This window comes from Ovis aries, chromosome 20 (genome assembly GCF_016772045.2).
Source record: "Ovis aries strain OAR_USU_Benz2616 breed Rambouillet chromosome 20, ARS-UI_Ramb_v3.0, whole genome shotgun sequence".
Lineage (NCBI taxonomy): Eukaryota > Metazoa > Chordata > Mammalia > Artiodactyla > Bovidae > Ovis > Ovis aries.
Window position 1 is genome coordinate 51,150,613 of NC_056073.1, and position 22,286 is coordinate 51,172,898.

At 47.4% G+C, this 22,286-nt stretch overlaps 1 protein-coding gene across 6 annotated transcripts in view; it reads right to left on the reverse strand.

Moving 5' to 3' along the window:
* Positions 1 to 22,286, reverse strand: part of EXOC2 (exocyst complex component 2) — a 127,028-nt gene that overhangs the window by 83,175 nt on the left and 21,567 nt on the right. For all 6 annotated transcript variants that reach the window (XR_006057309.2, XM_042237317.2, XM_060403821.1 and 3 more), the window contains exons 2-7: positions 20,323 to 20,480; positions 15,631 to 15,807; positions 12,790 to 12,916; positions 5,709 to 5,822; positions 4,288 to 4,412; positions 3,018 to 3,098 (exon numbers count right to left, since the gene is read on the reverse strand). Coding sequence is in view for 5 of the 6 variants with exons in the window: in XM_042237317.2 (XP_042093251.1) it covers positions 3,018 to 3,098; positions 4,288 to 4,412; positions 5,709 to 5,822; positions 12,790 to 12,916; positions 15,631 to 15,807; positions 20,323 to 20,440 (742 nt within the window). In the remaining variant the exon portion in view is untranslated. The remainder of the gene's footprint in view (positions 1 to 3,017; positions 3,099 to 4,287; positions 4,413 to 5,708; positions 5,823 to 12,789; positions 12,917 to 15,630; positions 15,808 to 20,322; positions 20,481 to 22,286) is intronic.

The window sequence follows — 22,286 nt, forward strand, 5'->3', positions numbered from 1 at the left end:
ACGACACCTAGGTCACACCGTCTCTCCCTGCAACCGGCGCTATCTAACCCGCAGCATCGGGCACATGGGGCTACTTAAAGTGAAACTGAAATTAAAACCTACATTCCTCAGTGACACTAGCCATGTTTTAAGTGCTCAACAGCTACAGCTCCACGGCCCCTGAAGCTGCTGGCTGTACTCTCCTGCAACAGGCGGCACACAGAGGAATGCAGACTCCACAGAAATCAACACTCATCACTGCACACAGAAGCAGTACTGAACAGTGTGGCTGTACTCTCCTGCAACAGGCAGCACACACAGAGGACTGCGGATTCCACAGAAATCAACAGCCGTCACTGCACACCGAAGCTGCTGGCTGTACTCTCCTGCAACAGGCGGCACACACAGAGGACTGCGGATTCCACAGAAAGCAACACTCGTCACTGCACACAGAAGCGGTACTGGACAGTGTGGCTGTACTCTCCTGCAACAGGTGGCACACACAGGGGAATGCGGATTCCACAGAAATCAACAGCTACATCTCCACAGCCCCTGAAGCTGCTGGCTGTACTCTCCTGCAACAGGCGGCACACAGAGGAATGCAGACTCCACAGAAATCAACAGTCGTCACTGCACACAGAAGCGGTACTGGACAGTGTGGCTGTACTCTCCTGCAACAGGCGGCACACACAGAGGACTGCGGATTCCACAGAAATCAACAGCCGTCACTGCACACAGAAGCGGTACTGAACAGGGTGGCTGTACTCTCCTGCAACAGGCGGCACACACAGAGGACTGCGGATTCCACAGAAATCAACAGTCGTCATTACATCACTGCTTTGAAATTAAGAAGGAATTATTGAATATCAAAGCAAATATGAGAAATGCATCAGTGAGAACATGTTTTCAAGCATTTCAGTGAAAGGTTTCAAAACTGGTAAATTCTGAACCAAATGGACTGAATTTCTTACAGCCAACGTCACCCTTCAGAATCTTAAAGTGAGAAGGGTTTCCCAAATCTTAAGAAGTTTCATTTAAAATAACTCAGGAAAAGCACACGTAAGTTAGTATGTGATCATGCCCCAGATGGTGCTCATACTCCTGTATAATCTCTGCACGGCTCCTCAAGAGCAGTGATCAGGTCCCACTTTCTGGGCTGGGACCTGCTTGAGGGCGGCAGCCACATGCCCCCAGCTCTGCACTGGACGCCGGCCCAGCACGACACTGGGCACATCAGCGTTAAGCTGGCCGAGTTCACCTGGACCACAAGCTTCCCCTACGACAGCAAACACCAGCACACAGCCGACAGAAAAATATCTCTAGGGAAAAGGGACTGTTACAAAGGAATATATTCTACAGAAAATGTTCATCCCGGAAAGTCCTGAATCGCAAAGGGCTTCTCAGAGAAGCGACATTCATGGTAAGCCAATTTACTCAAAACAGAGCAAACATCAGTAGAAATTTAAAAGGACACATTTCCAGAAAAAGTTTGTGCTTATAAAGGAATAGAACTGAAACAATTTCCCTTACAAATTTTACTACCACAAGTCTCAAGGGAGAATTACCTAAAGTGCTGAAAAAAGTGATGTTATACACTATGCTGGGCCTCAGCATGAAACAGATCTTAATTTTTTCCGACATTAACAAATATCCATTTTCATCTACTGAAACAATGAGATACTTACTAAGCCAGCTTGTTCTCACAAATCACCTTTTCAAAGTTAGCTATCATTTTTTTTTTTAAACAGATATCATGGTTTGATGGCAATTTCCCCAGGGAAAATAGCATCCCCAAGTAGAAAATAGCCTTCAACCCTTTAAAATGTCTGACTATGTTAATACAGAAACAGATTTAGTAAATGCTTGTTTGGGCTGAATTCAGACTATATTCATTTGAACAAAGCTGGTGACCTGATACTCAGACAAGAAAAAGAAATGAGGTAAAATCTCAAGGCAAAATGATAGTAATACAAAAAAACAGAGAGAAAAATATTTAAAGTGTTGTAAAACTCATAAATTTTGAGATGAACTTGAAGTACTCAAATTCTACTACCAAGGAAAGCCTATATCAAATTAAAATTTCTTTCTAGAAAACACTTATTATCAGAGATCCCAAGGTTTATGAACAGGTCATTACAAAAAAGCTCAGAAACTTCTGCTGATGGGACTACGTTAAGACAGAAGTGCAAAACTGACCTGTTAGTACAGCCCTACATTACAGCATCCCTAAAGGGCCGATGCTGGGGGTCTTCAGTACCCTAGCTATTCTCAACCCAACTTCCTGGTGAAGCTGTGTGCTCCACATGCTCACACGTGACAAGGAGAGCCCCCTGGACACCACTGCTCCTTGTCAAGCGTTTCACTGTGTTCGTGAAGACAACAGTTTAGTTTCAAGCCACTAATATTATAACAGGGACTGATTTATCTGCTGAGTTTCTTCTAAATCTGTAGGGTAAGTAGCTGGAAGTTCATATGTCAGCAAAGAAGGGGAGGTGGAGAGAGCCTTGAATTCCATGCATCAGTTTCTCTTGGCCTACAATTCTTACAAAATGTCTCAGAGTTAGAAGCACTCAAGAATGCAGCTGTCTTAAGTTTGTTTCGGAAAAAGGCATGGCACACAGACAGACAGCTCGGGGCCTGCCCTTCCAGCAGCTGATGTTTTCCGTGCTGCCGCCGGCAGATGCTCGGAGACACTCCTCTCCGTCCCTGGTCAACGATGGCCCTGGCGGCCGCCACAGCAATTCTTTACCTTTGATGGTGTCATTTATGCACTGGTCTCCTTTGCGGCAGCAAATTTTACTTTTTAAGCAGCACACTGGCTTGCTCTCAAATGACGATTTCTCATAAATAAAATGCAAACAGAAAGAGAACATTCATTTCCAACATTTTTATTCTCCTCTATGCTCATTAAATCACTATTCAGAAATAAATACCAAAATACAACTTAACTGCCTTATTCTGTGAAACCAGGTCCAAGAACTGAATCAAAGCTTGTTATAAAGTCCATAAATAAGTTTGGGTAGTGGGACAAAACTTACTGTTCAGAACATTCTCCAGTTTCTGTGTCATGGACCCTTCTACTTTTTCTGTTCCATCCGCTTCTAGTTTTTGATGGATAGCTAGAAAAAAAGCACCAAGTTAAAATGTAGGCTATTTTAATGGGTGGGAAAATGATACGTCAAAAAAGACATTTTTAAACAGCTCAAAAAATGGTTCTATTTTCACTGCTAGCAAGAAGCACAAACACACAAAAACCCTGCAACGTAACCAGCAGACACCCGTCTAAGTCACGGTAGTTTAACGCTATGAAAACAGTACATAGTGCGTGTGCTTAGTCACCTGACCATGAAGCCTGAGGAGTAAAGATGACTGGATCAAAGAAAGAAAAATAAGCTTGGATCACTAATATGTTTGGCATTTGGCCACAGGAAAGTCATTCTTATTTCTCAGTCTCACCATCTACAAAACAGAAATACTGCTACTTGATATCAACCTCAAAATATTTACTTTCAGCCGTGGGACATAACATGGCAAATACATATTATTCATGTTCTACTCAGTCTGTATTTCCCTGGAGGTTCTCAAGAAATCTCTAGTAGTATCTACCAACACGTCAATCTGTCGACGTGCAAATTACATCAGAGTTTTTTTGCTAGTATTTATATATGTCTGAATGATTCTGATAAAGTATCAGGAAATCATTAATTTATATGTAAAAACTTTTACCTACTAATGAGAGGAAGTTTTAAAAGCAAATCAGGTTTCCTCAAGTGAATCACTAAGAAAATTTTCAAAGTAAATCTCTAAAATACAATATGAAATCCAAAACTGAGACACAGTTAAAGTAATAAAAACAGCAAGGTAAGCGTCACTGAGACGTGACCTTAGGCAGACACCACAGTGAGCTTCCAACACACGATGTACATCCAGTAAGAAGCCAGGGATGAGGTCCTAACATTACTCCTGTTTCACAGACGGGAAACCATGGTTCAGTGAAATTAAACAAGTTGACCAAGGTCACACAGGCAAACCCAAAGTTTGAGCCAAGGCAGCGCGATCCCAGGACAACAGCTTCACCCCATCCGGCCCACATTTCGTGGGCAGATGACAAACGCCTCCGCCTGCTTTCACGCCTGTAAATCGGGAACATAGAGCCGTGTGCATGGGAACAGCGTTCAGTCGCAAAGAGGAGATTCTCTCCACGGTAACAGCCACGCACACAGCCCCAGCACCACCGCCTGCTAGCCGTCTGCAAGCTCAGGACTGCAGTCAACGGGGAAGCCCCAGCAGACACCGAGGGTTACCTACCTGAGAGGGCGTCCTGTGCCTCAAAGAAAGTGCTGAGCCCCCCTTTCACGTACGCCAGGCTGCCCTCGCTCTTCTTGTTGGCCTGTCTCTTCAGGTGGGTGATCGCCATTTTGAGTTGTTCAAAACTGAAGTGAAATGAAGCCACGAGAAGACAATGCGTTAGTTGTAAAATACTGAAGCTACACTGGAGAGACACAGACTAATACAGTATGTAGTCAGATCAGACCATGCTTTCAAAGTCTTTCCCAGATCTAACCCTCTGCACATTACAGATGCCAAAGTTACAGCGGCTGTACAACAGCTTTGCACAACCCTCACGTGTCAGACCCCTGAGAAGTAACTATACACGCAGATATGCTTACACTTGACCCAAATCAACACAGGGTTTGCCAGGTAAGGAGTTCTGAAGAGCATCTCCCAGGTGCAGAGGCCTGGACCACACAGGGGTGGGTGGCAGGACCCCTGGACGTCCACTCCATGCACGTCGCAGCCAGGCCCCACCATTAACAGTGATTTCACAGGAATCATGGGGGTCGGCTCAAAATTTACATGACTGAACAGACCATACTACTTCATCTTGATAACTCAAGCAGAGAAAAATCGGCTGGCCTCTGTATTTCAGAAGTTTCATTACCACTGAAGCTAAGAAAATCTGGCTATAAATTGTTCACTATATTCTTGAGTGCCAAGACAGTACTACACAGAGACTGGAGATCAATCCTGACTTTTGGTAAGAGAAGCGCATCTATACCGTGAAATCAGAACCATCTTCCCCAAAGACAGACTCCAGACATTTGCTCTCAATGCACCAGGCCAAATTCACTCTGACTGTATACCAACTTTTCTTGTTGCCTATGATGGTTTTGATCCCATAGGTGAAGGAAGAATTTCTTCTAAGATGTATTTTAACAAGTTGGGGTGTTTCAAGGATACCAATTTCAAACAATAAACCATTTAGTCAAGCATTTCTACTACAGCAGAGTGCTCCAGCTAGCCTTGCATGCGAGCCACAGGCCTGCTGTCGCCCAGAGGTCAGGCAGGCTCTTAGGCAGCAGGAACAAGGGGCCCTGTAAGTGGGTGGCCCATGTGTACCTTCTGCTGATTCTAAGTCAAGTCTTTGAAAAATGACAAACAACTCATCTTCCTTTGCTCTCTGGTCAAGAAGGAGGTGTCTTCCTTGTTTCAGACCAGTACTTGAGAACTCTGCTACCTGAGCAAGGAGGGGGTCACATGCAGACACAGGACAACAGCTGAGACCCAAGCTTCACCGGGCGGCACAAACAACGAAACATACAGAAGCGTCAGGGGAGGAGGAGACAGGGCTCCTGGAAGTAACGATCCCATTTTACAAGTAAGGAGCCAGACACTCTGACATGCTCACAAGCACCCCGAGAAGCCACACGGCATGGCCCGCTCCTCACCTCGCGCTGGAGTGGTTCTCAATCAGGTACCAGGCAGCAGAGAAGTTCTCACTTGTAAAGTCAGCACTCATTCCAGGGAACAGCGTTTCTAAGTCCTTCTGGGGAAATTTACCTCTGAGGGAGGAAAAAGGCTTAAGATGCGTTTAGAGTGCTATTGCTACAAAGACGTAACCAACAGGAATAAACACGGACACACATCACTGCAACGATACACGATGCACTACGGAGTCTAAGTCTGTGCGTAGCCCACAGAACTGTAGATATAAACTTTGTGTATATATAAGATAGCAAATTAGTTAAAATGCAGAAATTGTATCAATAAAAGAATATAAAACTTGAAGAGGCTGCGTTGATACTTCATGAAATCTATGCAAATATGAAATCATTTCCTATCCAATAGACAAAATTTGGGTACACTGACATTAAAAACAGTACATCAACCTGTTAAAATACTTTCTGTCAAAGACCTATGTGAGAGCTGGCTTAAGACACACTGATGCCGACGCACGGCAGTTGCTGACCCAGGCAGATCCACTCAGCACGCACGCTTCTATGCACACGTCTAGATCAAGTCCACGGAGAGCTGACGCTGAGGGACAGTCCCTTACCTGCGGCCCCTCTGCAGCCAGGAGGGAGTCTGTGCCGTCACAGGCGGAGGGCGGCAGGGCCAGGCTCCTCACAGCTCAGCGACACCTCTGGGTTCTGACTCAACCAGTCATGGAACCCACTATCTCTGGACTTCGTATATTATGAGAAATAAATATCTTCCTTGCTTACACCACAGTGAATTTTTGTTTTCTATTACTTACAGCTGAAGGCACCCTGAATCTACCCCAAAATAAGATCTGTTACACAAACACCTAGAAAGCTGACAGTGAGTGACACCGCTGAAGCAGCAATGCCCCGTGGGGAGCACGCCCGCAGGGGCAGAGGCAGCTCAGGGCAGTGTGCACAGGTTCACAGAGTTTCTGAATAACCTTGAGGAAACCTCTTTACCTCCCTAAGGCTCCATTTATTCAGGAGGATAATGAGATCATCATCTCTTCCTCTTAAGAAAATGCTGAGGAGTAAAGTAGATAATGCATGTGGAAGGTTTAACAGGTTTTGACACTTAATAAATGCTCAACAATGTTACTTTGTTACCTTTATTGTTTACACTTGGTTCTCTATATTTAATAGATTCTTTCATTAAGAACCATTTTATCTGATTCTAACAACATGATGAGTTATAGAACCCCATTTTACAAAGAAACAGCCCCAGTACTTCAATGGTCAAACAAAGAACCGGAGAATCTTATGAAAAGCGTCTGCATACGCAGCTGTAAGTCTAGGAACACAGAAAGTGAGGGGAGGTTTCGAATGCAGAGAGCTGTTGGCGGTCCCGCTCGGGGCACGAGCAAGAGCAGCAGCGCTGTCTCAGGAGCATATGCGGTCTGGGGGCTTAGCCCTTGGTCCTGAGCGACTGGGCCCTGGGTCTGACCCTCCATGTGAAGCCACAGATGAACAGCAAGGCACACTCTAAGCGACGGACTAAACCCACACTTCAACCTCACGAACCAGAGCGTGCGAGCAACAGGCTGACGTGTAACATGCGCAGTGCTTTCACTAGGGAACCAACAGTTCTAGCAGCTGACAGCCGTGCCCCCACAGCGCACGCTCCCCATTAGACGGCAGTGTGAGCTCAGACTACACCTTCCGAAGGGTTTGGCCATGAGGACCCAGGCACAGGGGTCAGGTGCAGGACTACAGCAATGTCCTCAACTCAGCAGCTTCACGCTCAAAGAGGAGACTGACCTGGAGACCCCAGTCAGCAGAGCAACAGAAGCCCTTCTGAAAAGAGTTCCCCGTCTCTGCAGAGAGGGCTGGGCGCAAGCACGGCTGCGCCCAGGCCCGCGCAACAGCTCCCGACTGCAGGCAGGAGCTGCAGGGGTATGGGGGTGCTGGGGAGCGCGCCACCCCCCCCCCGCCCCCCGGCCAGGTCGCACGCGGCCTCACGCCCTGCCCCGGCCGGGCCGCACGCGGCCGCACGGCTCTCACCCCAGCTGCTCTGTGCGTTGAGTGTCATCAGCCTGCTGGAGGCTGCGCGTTCTTTCCCTGTTTTGGTCTCACACAGTTTCTGGGCGCAGGCACTGTACCACAGTCCACAAGCCTGTTTCTGAAACTTCTAGATGGCCCTCTTTTCCAAGGCGCTTCCCTTCCGCACTCACACTAAGAACTACTTGCCACCCTCCCCTGCTTTCTGACTGGAGCAGGAAGACTGGTCACCTTCTCTTGCTTCTGGAAGGCAGCCTACTGAGGACACACCAGACTGCACGGTTTACAAAGCCTCTGTGGACACAACCCAGAGGCCAGGCGGGCATCAATGCACTGCTCGGGACACCTCTTCCCAGGCAGTAACTCCCAACAAACGGTGAATCATACAAAACCGGGGTGTGGTGTGGGGGGAGACGCTCCACTGTGATGCCCTTACTCCCACACACGCCAGTCAGTCTAGTCACTCGGTCGTGCCCGACTCTCTGAGACCCCATGGACTGCAGCACACCAGGCCTCCCTGTCCATCCCCAACTCCCAGAGTTTACTCAGACTCGTGTCCATCGAGTCGGTGATGCCATCCAACCATCTCATCCTCTGTCATCCCCTTCTCCTCCCGCCTTCAATCTTTCCCCAGCATCAGGGTCTTTCCCAATGAGTCAGCTCTCCGCATCAGGTGGCCAAAGTATTGGAGTTTCAGCTTCAACATCAGTCCTTCCAATGAATATTCAGGACTCATTTCCTTTAGGATGGACTGGTTGGATCTTGCAGTCCAAGGGACTCTCAAGAGTCTTCCCCAACACCACAATTCAAAAGCATCAGTTCTTCAGTGCTCAGCTCTCTTTATAGTCCAACTCTCACACCATAAATGATTACTGGAGAAGCCACAGCTTTGATTAGATGCATCCTTGTTGGCAAAATGATGTCTCTGCTTTTTAATATGCTGTCTAGGTTGGTCATAGCTTTTCTTTCAAGGAATAAATGTCTTTTAATTTCATGGCTACAGTCACTATCTTCAGTGATTTTGGAGCCCAAAATTATAATAAAATCTGTCACTGTTTCCATTGTTTCCCCATCTATTTGCCATGAAGTGATGGGACTGGATGCCGTGATCTTAGTTTTCTGCATGTTGAGCTTTAAGCCAACTTTTTCACTCTCCTCTTTGACTTTCATCAAGAGGCTCTTTAGTTCTTCTTCACTTCCTGCCATAAGGGTCCTGTCACCTGCATGTCTGAGGTTATTGGTATTTCTCCCGGCAATCTTGATTCCAGCTTGTGCTTCATCCATAAAAGTACCATCTCCAAAAGTTTCACTTACAAATACTCTCCTACTAGGTAGAAAGGACTTTTAAGAAATAAAACCTAGGGAAGGCTTTCACTTATTAATATGAACCTGTTTCTATCTTCTTTTTCTTTTCTTTTTAAATTATGACGTCTCCATCATAATTTAAGCAGTGCAAAAAAATGCCCATTTGTGACAATCAGTATAATAAATTAGAAATACAGACTTTTTACGAGCAAATTCTAGTCTCAGTTCAAGTGAAGTTATTTTTTTCCAAGTTATTAGTAACATCTTTGTAAGTTTCAAGGCTCTGCGTGTGAAAAACATCAGTTAAAAGCCTAGGACGGTGAAGGCCTTCAGCAGCCGAAGGAGGCCATCAACGCCCGCCGCTAGGCCTGTGGGCAGAAGGGCAGCCGCGCCCCGCCGCGCACACAGGGAGGAGCCCCCCTCGCTGCCTCTCACTGGCGGCTCCCACTCAGAGGCACCGCAGGGCCCCCGGGCTCCATCCTGCGCGTGCGGCTATGGGGCAAGAACCCCCATAAATACTCACACCGCCAGACAGGAGCCGACTCCTCTCCCACAGGCGGCCTCAGCACTTCTGTCTGGGAATAAATCAGGACCACAGCACTTTACAGCAAGTAGCTGTAATTCTTCAAACCTTCTCAATTAATATATTTCAACAAGCAAGTAATTAAATCCTGTTATTCCTTCTCTGATGACATTTTTTAAAAAATTAAAAATAGGTTGCCTCCCATCTTCTAATTATAAAAGAAGCCCCAATGACATTAATAAACAGAAATGAAAGAGACAGTAAGAGGAAATATTCCCAGGGCTTCTAGCCTGAGTGCAACACCGTTCTCTACAGGGACCAAAGCTTTTCCCTAAAAAACATGAAGTGAGCCGGGGAAATAAAATCCATACCCACATTTTAACATCTGTTCTTCCTTTCCCATCCTCTTTTTCTAAAATACAGCTTCTCTATTTGAGGTCAGACTTCAATAAAACAAATGCAGCTTTCCTGACAGTATCTTTAAAAGCTAAGAAGGAACCTGAAAAGCATTTTTCTGGCCAAAACCACTCTTATCTTGGTTTCCATACATTTTCCAACTTTCGCCTTCTGTTTTCTTGCTTTCTGGAATCTCTATTCATTCTTCCTTTTGATCAGAACACTTGTGAGAGACTTCACATGGGCCGTCCTTCCGCAGTGTGGAGGCCTGCCAGGGCCCCACGTCGTCCAGGCGTGCCTGCTCTCTGTGTCACAGAAGCGGAAGTGGGGGCTGAGAGCAACTGGGGGGCTGGCACAGAGGCCTGTCCGGTGCGGGTGCGCCCAGGAGACCGCCAGGCGGGGGCGGGGGGGATCCGGCGCGGCGCCACCTAGCACTGCCCACTCTGCCTGTGCCCTGGGACTCCCTCTCAGCTGGCTTAACGCTCCACTGGGCTCCCCATTAATTAATGAATTAAACAAAAGCTTGGACATGTCTGCATTTTGTATTTGTATGACAGTCAAGCTTCTACCTTTTCCAAAACTACCCTTTAGTTATTCCATGGCTGAGCAAATTATTATTGAAACTTTCAAGAACAGCTTGGAAGAAACCTTATAGTCAATTTTCTCACCGTCTGAGCACTTCTCGAATGCACATGTCACTATCTTAAGATCTGAACACAACGCATCACCTGAAATCCTGAGTCAAGGAAGGACTCTCCTCCTGGGCAGCAGAGCCCTGACCAGCAGGCTGCGAGCACACACCCGCCCCTGCCCCACCCGCGCAGCACGAGCGACACAGGCCCCTGCCTGCAGCCTCCAAGTCACCTGCAGGCAGCGGGAGGGCCCGGAGCCGACTGAGAGAGGGGCCTGGACCCAGCCAGCTCCTTCAGAGGAGAAAGGAAGACCATCCCCAAAGAGTCGCACTCTGAGTGCCTTCTGGCTGGCCACCATTACGTAAGGATTATCCTGAAGCCTATTCAGAAAGAGGGCTCGACTGGATGGGAGGGGTCTGGGGGAGAACGGACCCAGGTGCACGTGCGGCTGAGTCCCATCACTGTCCACCTGAAGTCACCACAACATTGTTAATTGGCTATACCTCAATACAAAATGAAGTTTACGGTTTGAAAAATAAGCTAAAGGAAGAGGGCAGTAAGAGACAGTTCAAGCCCCCTTCACGGTTAGCGGCAGCGGCAGTGACAAGACAATCAGAAGGTGAGAGGGCATGAAAAGGTCAAGAGATTGAACTGTGGGTGGATCACAAGGTAAACGAAAACTCAAGGAAATCCTTTTATGATCGTGAAAGTCACTCAGCCGCGTCCGGCTCTTCATGACCCCATGGACTATGCAGCCCACGGAATTCTCCAGGCCAGAATACTAGAGTGGGTGGCCTTTCCCTTCTCTAGGGGATCTTCCCAACCCAGGGACCAAACCTACAATGTCTCCCACATCGCAGGTGGATTCTTAATCAGCTGAGCCACAAGGGAAGTTCATTATATGACAGGAAATAACCAATTTAATCCTAACTTTGATAGTTCTGTCTAAAGCTCAAACAAAAGTCACAATGTATTCCTACACTCCTGTGTGAATCTTATTCAGAAGAAAACCCAGAGGGCCCTTCTGCTCCACACTGCATGCGGCGGACCTTAGAAAGAAGTGGAATCCAGGGCGCTGAAGCAGGCCACTGGAGGATTTACTCTCAACCACAAGGTCCCCTTGTGCAGGAAACACTGTTCAAATAAAGACCCAGCAATTACCTTTCTTTCCTGGATGTTCTTAATCCTTAAACTCTTAATTTATCAGGCACTGAAACCCTTCAAACAGCTCCAGAATGACCCATGGTGGCCAAAGAGCTTCACAGCTGTGACCCAGAACAGTCCACACTCACTGAAACCGCCTTTTAAAACCCTCCGGCCTTTTTCAAAACAGGACAACCTCTCAAGACACACAGGTGCCCCCTACCCCCTCAGCTGGCAGAAACCCTAGCAGGGGAAAGCAGCCAGCTGGTGGCCGACTGGTGGTCTTCAAGGGGAGGCCTGAAGGTTAAATACATCGAGGTTAGTGGTCAACCTTCCCCATTCCTAGAGAAGCAAGGCTAACGGCTAGCAGATTGCTCCGCAGCCTGCAGGAGTGCTCATGAAGCAGCACTCAGCAGCACTATTGCCAGCAGAGCCGCCAAGGCCGAGAGAGAGATCAGACAGGACTGCTGTGCAGGGAGCTTGTGTGGGAAGATGCAAGGACCCAGGCGCTGGCACAAGAGCTGTGAGCACCGCGCTCGGGACGAAGAACCGGGAACACCAGGTCTGGCCCGAGACATTTTGAAAGATACCATTTACTTGCCGTAACGCTGGTAAAGTGAGTCTGAATTAAGTGTGAATTACAGGTAGAGGACATGAACAGAATGACGAGACTACACTGGGTCTAATCACTGTGGAATGTTTCCTGAAAAATCAAGCACATGGAAATTTCTATTTTAATCTCAAATACCATCTAAACATTTAAACTTAACAGCTCCAGACAACACACTAACTCTCACATCATTAGAAGTATGTTATTAAAAATTTCAAAATACTTTTTTCCTTCACAAAATGAAAACTCAAAAACTAAAGAGGCAGGTAGTTTTGCCAACATTTTAATTGGAACATTCTCTCTGGCAGGCTCCAGAAATGACGCTGACTCCCAACGATAGAGGCATCTTCAGTTGTGCTTCCTTGCATATTTCTGGAGCCTGAATACATGAAACTCAGCACATGGAAAGCAAGGCAACTGAGGCGAGGCAGGACTCACTTTTCAATCTCGATGCCGAGTGGGTTGGCAGGACGCAGGGACAAGGGAGGAATCCCTTTATTCCTGTCGGTGCGCATGTCATAGTAATTCATCTCATCAACCCACACAGCGGACTGATCCAAAATGCCTGCCGAGACAAGGAACACGGGCTTAACAGGGCACACACTCCCCAGGCCCTGTCTAAACCTTACTTTACTGCTTTACTGGTTTAATACCTAACACAAAATGCACACTAAAGTAATTTTTTAAAGATCTGAGGGCACAAAAACTTTAATTTCTTTCTTAATTAAAAGCACTAAAAATCCACAGAAAGGCAAAAATAACACCTCTTCACTGTACCGTTCATTATTCAAAACAGAAAATAAATTAACATCTGAGAAAAAGTTCTGCTAAAACAAATGTGTTTTACAAGTAATAAGCAGTACAGTGAATCTGGTATATCAAGAAAGTATCCAACAATTCCTTATATAAAGAAATCAGTCAAACACGTTCCAAGGAACGCACAGCTTGGGTGATGGAAATGGCTGAGACATTCAGGAAAAACAAAACGTCGTCTCTGAAAGCAGCACCCTCTCTCACGTGACTGAGTCTTTCTTCACTCTCCCTGGCACGATGCTCCCCATGGTCCACTCTCAGACCCAGGGGCTGGGCAGGGAGATGGGGGAAGCAGAATGCAGGGCGGGGCCCGAGCCCCCTGAAGGGAGGGCTCTGGGCCCAGGCAGCCTTCAGTGGCAGGACCCCTGGTGAACCTTCTGTTTCGATCAACACCACACTCATGCCAGGACGCAAGGAGGCTGTCAGAGGGAAGTGCAGGTCCAGACACTCCCAAGTGCGGCTCCGTGAGCCTTTCCTGAGCCTGTACGTGTTGAGTCCTGGGCAGAGCACTTTAGGATAAAATCAATACTTGATAATAAGTTCTCTGTGTCTGCTGTACAAACATGATACAAGATGGCACTGCTGGTGCTGCCGCTGCCAAGTCGCTTCAGTCGTGTCCAACTCTGTGCAACCCCATAGTCGGCAACCCACCAGGCTCCCCCGTCCCTGGGATTCTCCAGCCAAGAACACTGGAGTGGGTTGCCATTTCCTTCTCCAACGCATGAAAGTGAAAAGTGAAAGCGAAGTTGCTCGGTAATGCCGAACTCTTAGCGACCCCATGGACTTGCGGCCTACCAGGCTCCTCTGTCCATGGGATTTTAGAGGCAAGAGTACTGGAGAGGGTTGCCATTGCCTTCTCCGACAAGATGGTACTAGGTTCTGTCAAAATGTTTGACAAAATCAAAAAGGTTCCTCCAGAAAACTGAAAACAAGCTCCTACTTTGTAATTTCATAGTTCAGTTTTCAAAGACATTAAACAAAATTAAGCAAAAATAAGAATACTGTGCATATAAAAATGTATACACATATTTGCATATACATTTGTATACCTATGTACAGGGATTCCCTGGTGGCTCAGACAGTAAAGAATCCGCCTGTAATGTGGGAGACCTGGGTTCAATCCCTGGGTTGGGAAGATCCCCTGGAGGAGGGCATGGCAACTCCAGTATTCCTGTCTGGAAAATTCCATGGATAGAGGACCCTGGTGGGCTACATCCATTGGGTCACAAAGACTTGGACAGGACTGAGCAACTAAGCACAGTACAGCAAGTACCTATATGTAAATCACATTTTGAATTTTCCCTTAAATCCCTCAAACTTTTATTTAAAAAATTTAAAAATCATTTATGTATTAAAAACTTTAACGATATAATGGTAAAGAAAGGTTTTATGCTCTAAGACAGAACACAATATTTGCAAAATTCTTTGCTTTTCTATATGAGAGAAGTATGGCCTGGGTTTAATTTTGCCTGTGAGAGCTCCACATTAAATAAGTATCTATCTGCTGACCACGTGCCAGGCACTACAAAACCACAAAGACAAAGCAGCGGAGACGCTGTGCGCATGGAGAGCTGGAAAGAGCGGTCAAACGATCGTCTGCGGAGCACTGGCTCCTACTCCACGCGAAGGCCTTCGCCAGGCTCGCCCCTGAATGTCCCAGCTCATCAGACCTCTGGCGGAGGCGACCCTGGGACGCCACTCCCACCCACAGCTGCGGGCCGCGTGTATGATCAGTTGCGTCCGACTCTTTGCGACCACACGGACTGTAGCCCGCCAGGCTCCTCTGTCCACTCCAGGCAAGTGCACTGGAGTCGGTTGCCATTCCCTCCTCCAGGGACCATCCTGACCCAGGGACTGCACCTGCAGCCCCTGCGTCTTCCACGCTGGCAGGCAGGTCAGGTGCCACTGTGCCACAGCTGGGGCTGCCCCCAGGCTATCCCGAGTCCTGTCTCACACCAAGCTCCGCCCCAGACGAGGAAGTGCAGCTAAGTGCACAGAGGGAACACAGAGCTGCCTGGGGCCCAAGCAGCGGGCTTCTCTAATCTGGAGACGAGAGGCACACCTCTGCCAGCCAAGTCTTGTCCAGGCCAGGAACACAGGAAGGGAAGAAAAATGAAACCCGATTTAGATGGTATCACTGGCTAATTTGTGTCCCAGAAAGAAATGTCATTATTGTATCACGACCAAGAAACTAAAACTGGCATTTTGACATGTTAAATGAGCAGACTTTATATAGAACTTAAAACAAGATTTGTTCTAAGGATTATCACCCTTAGGGTTTACGTTAGCTCAGTACACTGCTTTTTCAAAAGTAATACAAATTTTAACCAATATCCTATTCCTAAAGAAAGAAAGAAACTAAATCTGAGAGTAAATAAATTTTATACTAATTTATCGACTGTCAATTTTAAAAGACAAAACCCAACTTCAGCTTATTCTTGAGAGAAAAGTCGCAGGAGGCGATACCTATCTTCTCAGGTCTGAGCAGCTTGAAAGACACCGTGGAGGTTCCTCTGCCACCCGACTTGGTCGTGACGATGATGTCCCCTTTGTCATTCTTGGCCTGTCCCACTCGACACACGATTTTACTTGCAGACATCCACTCTGCTGTCAGGAGGCAATTATGCCCACAGATTGTCAGACCTGAAAGTAAAAGCACGCACTGTAACAAAGTCCAAACCGACGACTGCTTCCACGAAGAGACAACTCTGTTAGTGTCGCTAGGCCTTTTCCATGAACTGAAAAGCAAACACAGAAATAACATATCCTGGTTCATTGGTTATTCTCATTTTTTAATGTACCCAATATTATTTGCAGATAAACTACGGCCTCGACTGGATTCTGTCTGTTTTCTCTCTAACATTTAAGACTCCTCTAGATTACAGCTGATTTTCTGCAAACATGAGTGGAATAAGGAACTAATAACATGACAACAGCTCTAAGCATTCCAGATTACTTAACTATAAGAGTCTTGAACTGCTTTCATAGGAATTAGAAAGGAAACTGTTCTATTTTTAGAAGCCTAAGTTATTGCTATAAAGTTCTAAAGTGTATTATTAATAAACGCGTACATCATTCTGGGAAAAAAATTTACCGTTTTCCTAACAAGTCTGCAGATGCTTCCCCTGGTGTTTAGTTACACGTAATATTACAGAATACAGCAAGCGTCACGCTGAGCACAGCCTGGCGTCTGCTGGGTCGGCAAGTGTCCTCAGGCCCCACTGGACCGCTGGCGCGCCCCTCGCGGCTGCGCGTCACTCCTGCAGTGCTGTCGGCCCACCGGCCTCAGTGTTCCCCAAGGTCCTGTCGCTGCGCTACACTCTGCTCCAAGAGCCCAGCCCGCGCCTGGCATCTCTGCCCACCCACGTGAACTGTGGGGCAGTGAATGCACAGGGAAGACGTGGTCCCAGCAGGGCACCAACATCCCCCCACGCACGTTTCTGCAGCACACATACCAACGTGGTGAACATTCAGGGAGAAAAGAGACCAAAGTGTACGTGGCAAACACACGCACCTTTCCTTCTCGTCATTTAACTTCTGATACTGCTTAGCAGTCAAGTGTGACAAATGTAGTATTTTTTTAAAAAAATCAGATACCAGGAACACCTCAACTTATGCCAAATTCAGTTTTAAAAAATGCAGTGAGGGATTCAAGCCATCTTTTGTTACAACTTAAAGCACTATTTAGTAAGAATGCTATATTAACCATAAAAGAATAAAAACTCCATTTTATTTATTGAAATAATTACTGAAAATAATTATAAATTATAATAATTTATTGAAATAATATTCAACCCTGAATATTCACTGGAAGTACTGATGCTGAAGCTCCAATACTTTGGCCATCTGATGCCAACAGTCAACTCATTAGAAAAGACTCTGATGCTGGGAAAGATTGAGGGCAGGAGGAGAAGAGGGCAACAGAAGATGAGATGGTTGGACGGCATCACTGACTCGATGGACAGGAACTTGAGCAAACTCTGGGAGAGGGTGAAGGACAGGGGAGCCTGGTGTGCTGCAGTCCATGGGGTTGCACGGTCAGATAAGACTAAGTGAATAATAACTGAAATAATTAATTTCAGAGATTTTCCTATAAGATCTATTATTATTTATTCACATAAGAAATTTAGTTTTTCTATTGCCAGCCTGGGGGCTGCCATCTATGGGGTCGCACAGAGTCGGGCACGACTGAAGCGACTTAGCAGCAGCAGCGCTTAAAAGCTCCTTTAGAGTTAAGTTTTCTGTTGTTTTTAAAGTGATGACATTGACATAGTTTAAAATGCAATCATAACTCAAAATTATTTTTCAAAATGGGAATGTTTATTAGTTTTCCTGATTCTTAGTTTTTATTATGAAAAATCTAAGCAATTTAAGAAGTTGTAAGCACCCCTGGAACACCTTTCCATCTGCAAGATAAGCCCGAAAACCACTTCAATACTTATTTCCTCAAGTACCTTTCATGCACACATTCATCAGACTATGCATTCAAATAAGTGGAGATAAACGTTTTACTTTATGAACTGTTTAATTACAGATGCTGGGTATTTTGATATCACTGTAGGTCAATACCTAAGTTGATATTTTTAAGTTTCATAATATCAAGATTCTATGATCTGAAAAACTTCAGAAAGGAAACAACCCAATGGTAAACATCAGGACTCAATGTACCACAGGTCCTAATGTGAGGTCACTGCTGGGGAGCCAGCTTCCAGTTCGCACTGAGAACTGGGAGACCTCAGACGTGCCGAGTCGTGAAAGCACACGCGGATAAGCAGGCGCGCACGACCGCCACGATGGCCCACGCTCGCAGGGAAAGAGCCAGAGCAGCCGCTCGCTCATCCCACCGCAGCGGCATCAGCCTCAGACTCAACAGGCCCTGTATTTTAACTTAAAAAAAAAAAAAAAAGAATAATCATCATATTATTTAAAACAGATTTAAACAGGTCATTTTAAATGTTATGGAAATTAAATAAAACCATAAGATCTATTTCTTAAGCATGTTCTGCTAAGAAATCTGCTTCATGAACTATAACATTTTTTAAAATACCTTGTAGAATTCCAAATAAAGTGTTTTTAAAGTGTTTTACTTGGCTAGTATAGATGTCATCAGAGTTAAAAATGTTTAAATTATTTAGTAGGTTAAATCTGCTTTTTAAAAAAATGGTTTCTTGGCAATACCTGGACAAGCTGGAAGCTGAACTATCAGGTTCACACAAGTCCAAAACACTTGGTCCAGCAGACGCAGTCAGCGTCCACACAGGTCTGTGACCGTCCCATGTGGGGGCTCGGGGACCACCAGTTTAACTGCGGGATAGAACTTCCAGCTAGACGGTCATTTCCAAGAATTCTAGGGATGTTTCCAATTTTTATAAAGAACAATCTGGAATGAGCTTTGTCCAGAACCAAGACACAAAATTAGACTACTTTCATAAGGGTAATAAACTTAAGTTTTATTTACGTAACAATCACAAACTACAGCTAAAGGAAGCAGCTTAAAATGAGGCACATTTAAGTGGCACTAGTGAAAAGACCAAGCTGGGGAGGGCAAGACTCAATAACTAAACATGGCACCCAGCTCCAGTCAACTTTCTCCTCCGCAAGGGATTTCTGGGCAGCCACAAAACAATGTCAACCAGCAGCTATACTGCAAAAGAAACAGGCGCCAACTCATACCCTCCAGTGTTTACCCATGGCGTCGCTGTTCAACTGCTAAGTCATGTCTGACTCTTTGCAACCCCATAGACTGCAGCACACCAGGCTCCCATCTGCCACCATCTCCTGGAGTTTGCTCAAACTTGTGTCCATGGCATCGGTGATGCCATCCAGCCATCTCATCCTCATTTCGTCCCCTTCTTCTCCTGCCCTCAGTCTTTCCCAGCATCAGGGTCTTTTTCCATTGAGTCGGCTCTTTGCATCAGATGACCAAAGTACCGGAGCTTCACCTTCAGCATCAGTCCTTCCAATGAATATTCAGGGTTGGTTTCCTTTAGGACTGACTGGTTTGATCTCCTCGCTGTCCAGTGGATTCTCAAGTCTTCTCTAGCAACACAATTTGAAAGCATCTGTTCTTTGGTGCTCAGCCTTCTTTACGGTCCAACTCTCACATCCATGCAGGACTAATGGAAAAACCATAGTTTCGAGTATACAGACCTTTGTCGGCAAAGTGACGTCCCCCATTTCTCAATATGCTGCGTAGGTTTGCCATAGCTCTCCTTCCAAGGAGCAGGTGTCTTTAATTCCCTAGGTGCCACTGTCTGCAGTGATTCTGGATCCCAAGGAAACAAAGTCTGTCCCTGCTCCCACTTTCTCCCTTCTGTTTGAGATGAAGTGTTGGGATTGGAGGCCATGATCTTAGTGTTTTGAATCTTGAGTTTCAGGCCAGATTTTCCATTCTCTTTCACCCTCATCAAGAGGCTCTGGTTCCTTCATAAATTACGAAATGAGTCAACAGAATGTCTGAGTCCAAATAAATTAAAGTGGGAAATCAGAATACATATTCAGAAGCACATCCTGAGATGCCTCCCTTCCTCGCCCGGAACGTATCTGCACACCCTCACAGAGTTGTTCACAACTGACCACACAATGGACACTGACGGTCTGCTCTCTATCCACGGGCGTAAGTTTACGGACAGCCTGTGGCTGTACGTCTGGAGCCTTGGCGATCCCCACCTTGCAGGGCATCTTCGTGCAGACAGGTGGCCCGCAGGTCCCAGGTGTGGCCAGGCAGAGAGCACAGGCTCCTCCAGGTGGAGGGAATTTGGATTTGGTTCCAAGAGCAGCAGGACCAGAAGAGGCTACGCTGAGCTGAGCCTGAAGAGGAATGCAGATGGCCACGCAAGGACAAGGAAGCGAGCCGGGCAGCTGCACTGGCGATCCCAGCAGGAAAAGCCAGCACTGAGCAGGTAAGACAGCTCCCCACTGCCGGGGTCTGTCTCAGGACCAAGAGAAAGACAGCACAGACAAGAGTTGATAAACTAACGCTTTTAACAAAAAGTCAGAAAACCAAATAATTCTTTCATTTCCATCCAGGTGACCCTGCACAGACCAGGGGTGCTTTCCTAACACCGTCACTATTTCCAACAATGACCTGGCACCTTGCCTCGCTGCCAACATAAAGACGCTTGTACTGGGAACACACAGCACCGGCCCTGCCCTTACCTATGAGGTCCGCTGGCCCCGTCCCCAGGTTTTCTCCTCTAATCGTGACCTTCGTCCACGGGATGCCTTCATTCGGAGAGATGCCTGTCACAAGAGGGGGCTGTCGGGATCGAGACATTGTGCTTGTTGACGAAACGAGGTCGCGCTACAGAAATGACCTATTAAAAGAAAAAGAAGAGTTAGTGCCGACTGAGACCAGCACGCACGAGAAAGGCCAGAGACGCACACAGGGCCACGCCCGGCCGCCTTCTGCACACACTGGTGCTGGATTTCAGCGGCCGGTTAGCCCACTGGCCACATCTCCTGAACACGAGTGACCCAGGACACAAGCTCATGTGGGGAGGGAAAGCAGGCACGTGGACTTCACATCAGGAAAGACAGAGGCCCCCTGAGCTCTGCACACCACCTCTGCACCCCAGACACATGCTGGAAGCGCCTCAAAGAGGAGGTTCTGACCTAAACAGATTCATGACAGTTAAAGAACGTCTCTGTTCTCATAGGTGTATGGAACTTTATTTTGTTTTCGTATTAGACTTAGCACAGCAACTTTTAAATGTGCTCAGATCAATACACTGACAGTTCCAACAGGCAGGCGGGAGCAGCGACCTGCCGTGCGCCCCCGCGCAGGGCAGCGGGCATGACGCTCCTGGGTCAGAGGCTCTGCCCTCTAGCCCTGGCGCTCCCCTGCAAGGCGCAGCACCGAGCGCACAGGGCGCCCCGCCGTGTCCAACTCTCGTGACCCCGTGGACCGTGGCCCGCCAGGCTCCTCTGTCCACGGGATCCGCCAGGCAAGAGCGCTGGAGTGGGTTGCCATAGCCTCCTCCAGGGGATCTTCCCCACCGAGGGATCGAACCCGGTCTGTCTCCTGCTTTGGCAGGCGGGCTCTTTACCACCAGCGCCACCTTGGCAGCCCGGTAAATGAAGAGAACTCTTTAAGGGCTGAAGACTTGAGATGCCCCAGAAGACGAGGGGAGGGTGGGCTCAGGGGAAGAGCAGGGGGGCGTGCTGGCTGCCTGTCTTCACGGGCAGTCTCGTGAGCTAGACTGTGGCCCCTGCCTTTGCCCAGGTGAGAAGTTCAGTCTCTGATGTGACCCAACAGAAAGGACAGGGCTCGGGGACATCAGGCATGGGGGGAGGAGGGTGCCCACCCTCTAGCCTAACTCCACCCTGTCCGGGCAACAAGAGCCACTCTGGGGAAGCTAAGGGGCCCTGAGAAGAGGGAACCAAAGACTTCAACAGGGAAGGTCCTCCCGAGAAGAAGGCCTCATGCAGCCACATCACCCAGAGAAAACCCAGACACAGACCAATTCTGCCCACGCACAGATGAGACAAACAGCTGTCACAGCCTTGTCCTAAAATACTCAAGGACAGAAAGAAAGTGTATGGTGGTCAGGGAAGATGCGAGAGGTGAAAGATCTAAGAAAGACCCAGAGGAAACAGAGATAAGGCTGGTGGTGTGGGCAGAAGTGTTTCCCCCAAACTTGTGCTGAAGTCTGTCTCTCTGTGTCTAACTGTGCACACTGTTTGTTGAACCCATGGTAGGCAAGGCACGAGCTAAGGAGCTGGAAGACGATGCAAGGAGCCGCAGGGACTGCAGACACGTTTCTTCTCTCCCGGCTGAGGCAGCAGCCGTTAGCAGCAGCCATCAAATAACTCCAAGTGCCTTCCAGGTGGCGCTTATATATGCTTACAGCACAGAAGCAGCGTGGGGCCAAGAGAGCGCCCCGCAGCGTGCACGCGCTGTGCGCAGGGCTGCACGCCATCTCAGCGTCCACAGTCGTATTCCACGAAACACGGGGCACGCGGGAGAGGCCACGGGGCGAGAGAGCCTGGCCGCGCCGTCTTGGCTCATCTGCTCTTTCTCTAGCAAGTCCAGAGGCAGGGCCTCAGAGAGTGACTGTGTTTAAGAGTCGGGACTCTACAGACCGTCCTCTTTAAAGTGAGGGAGACGCGGTCACGAGGTG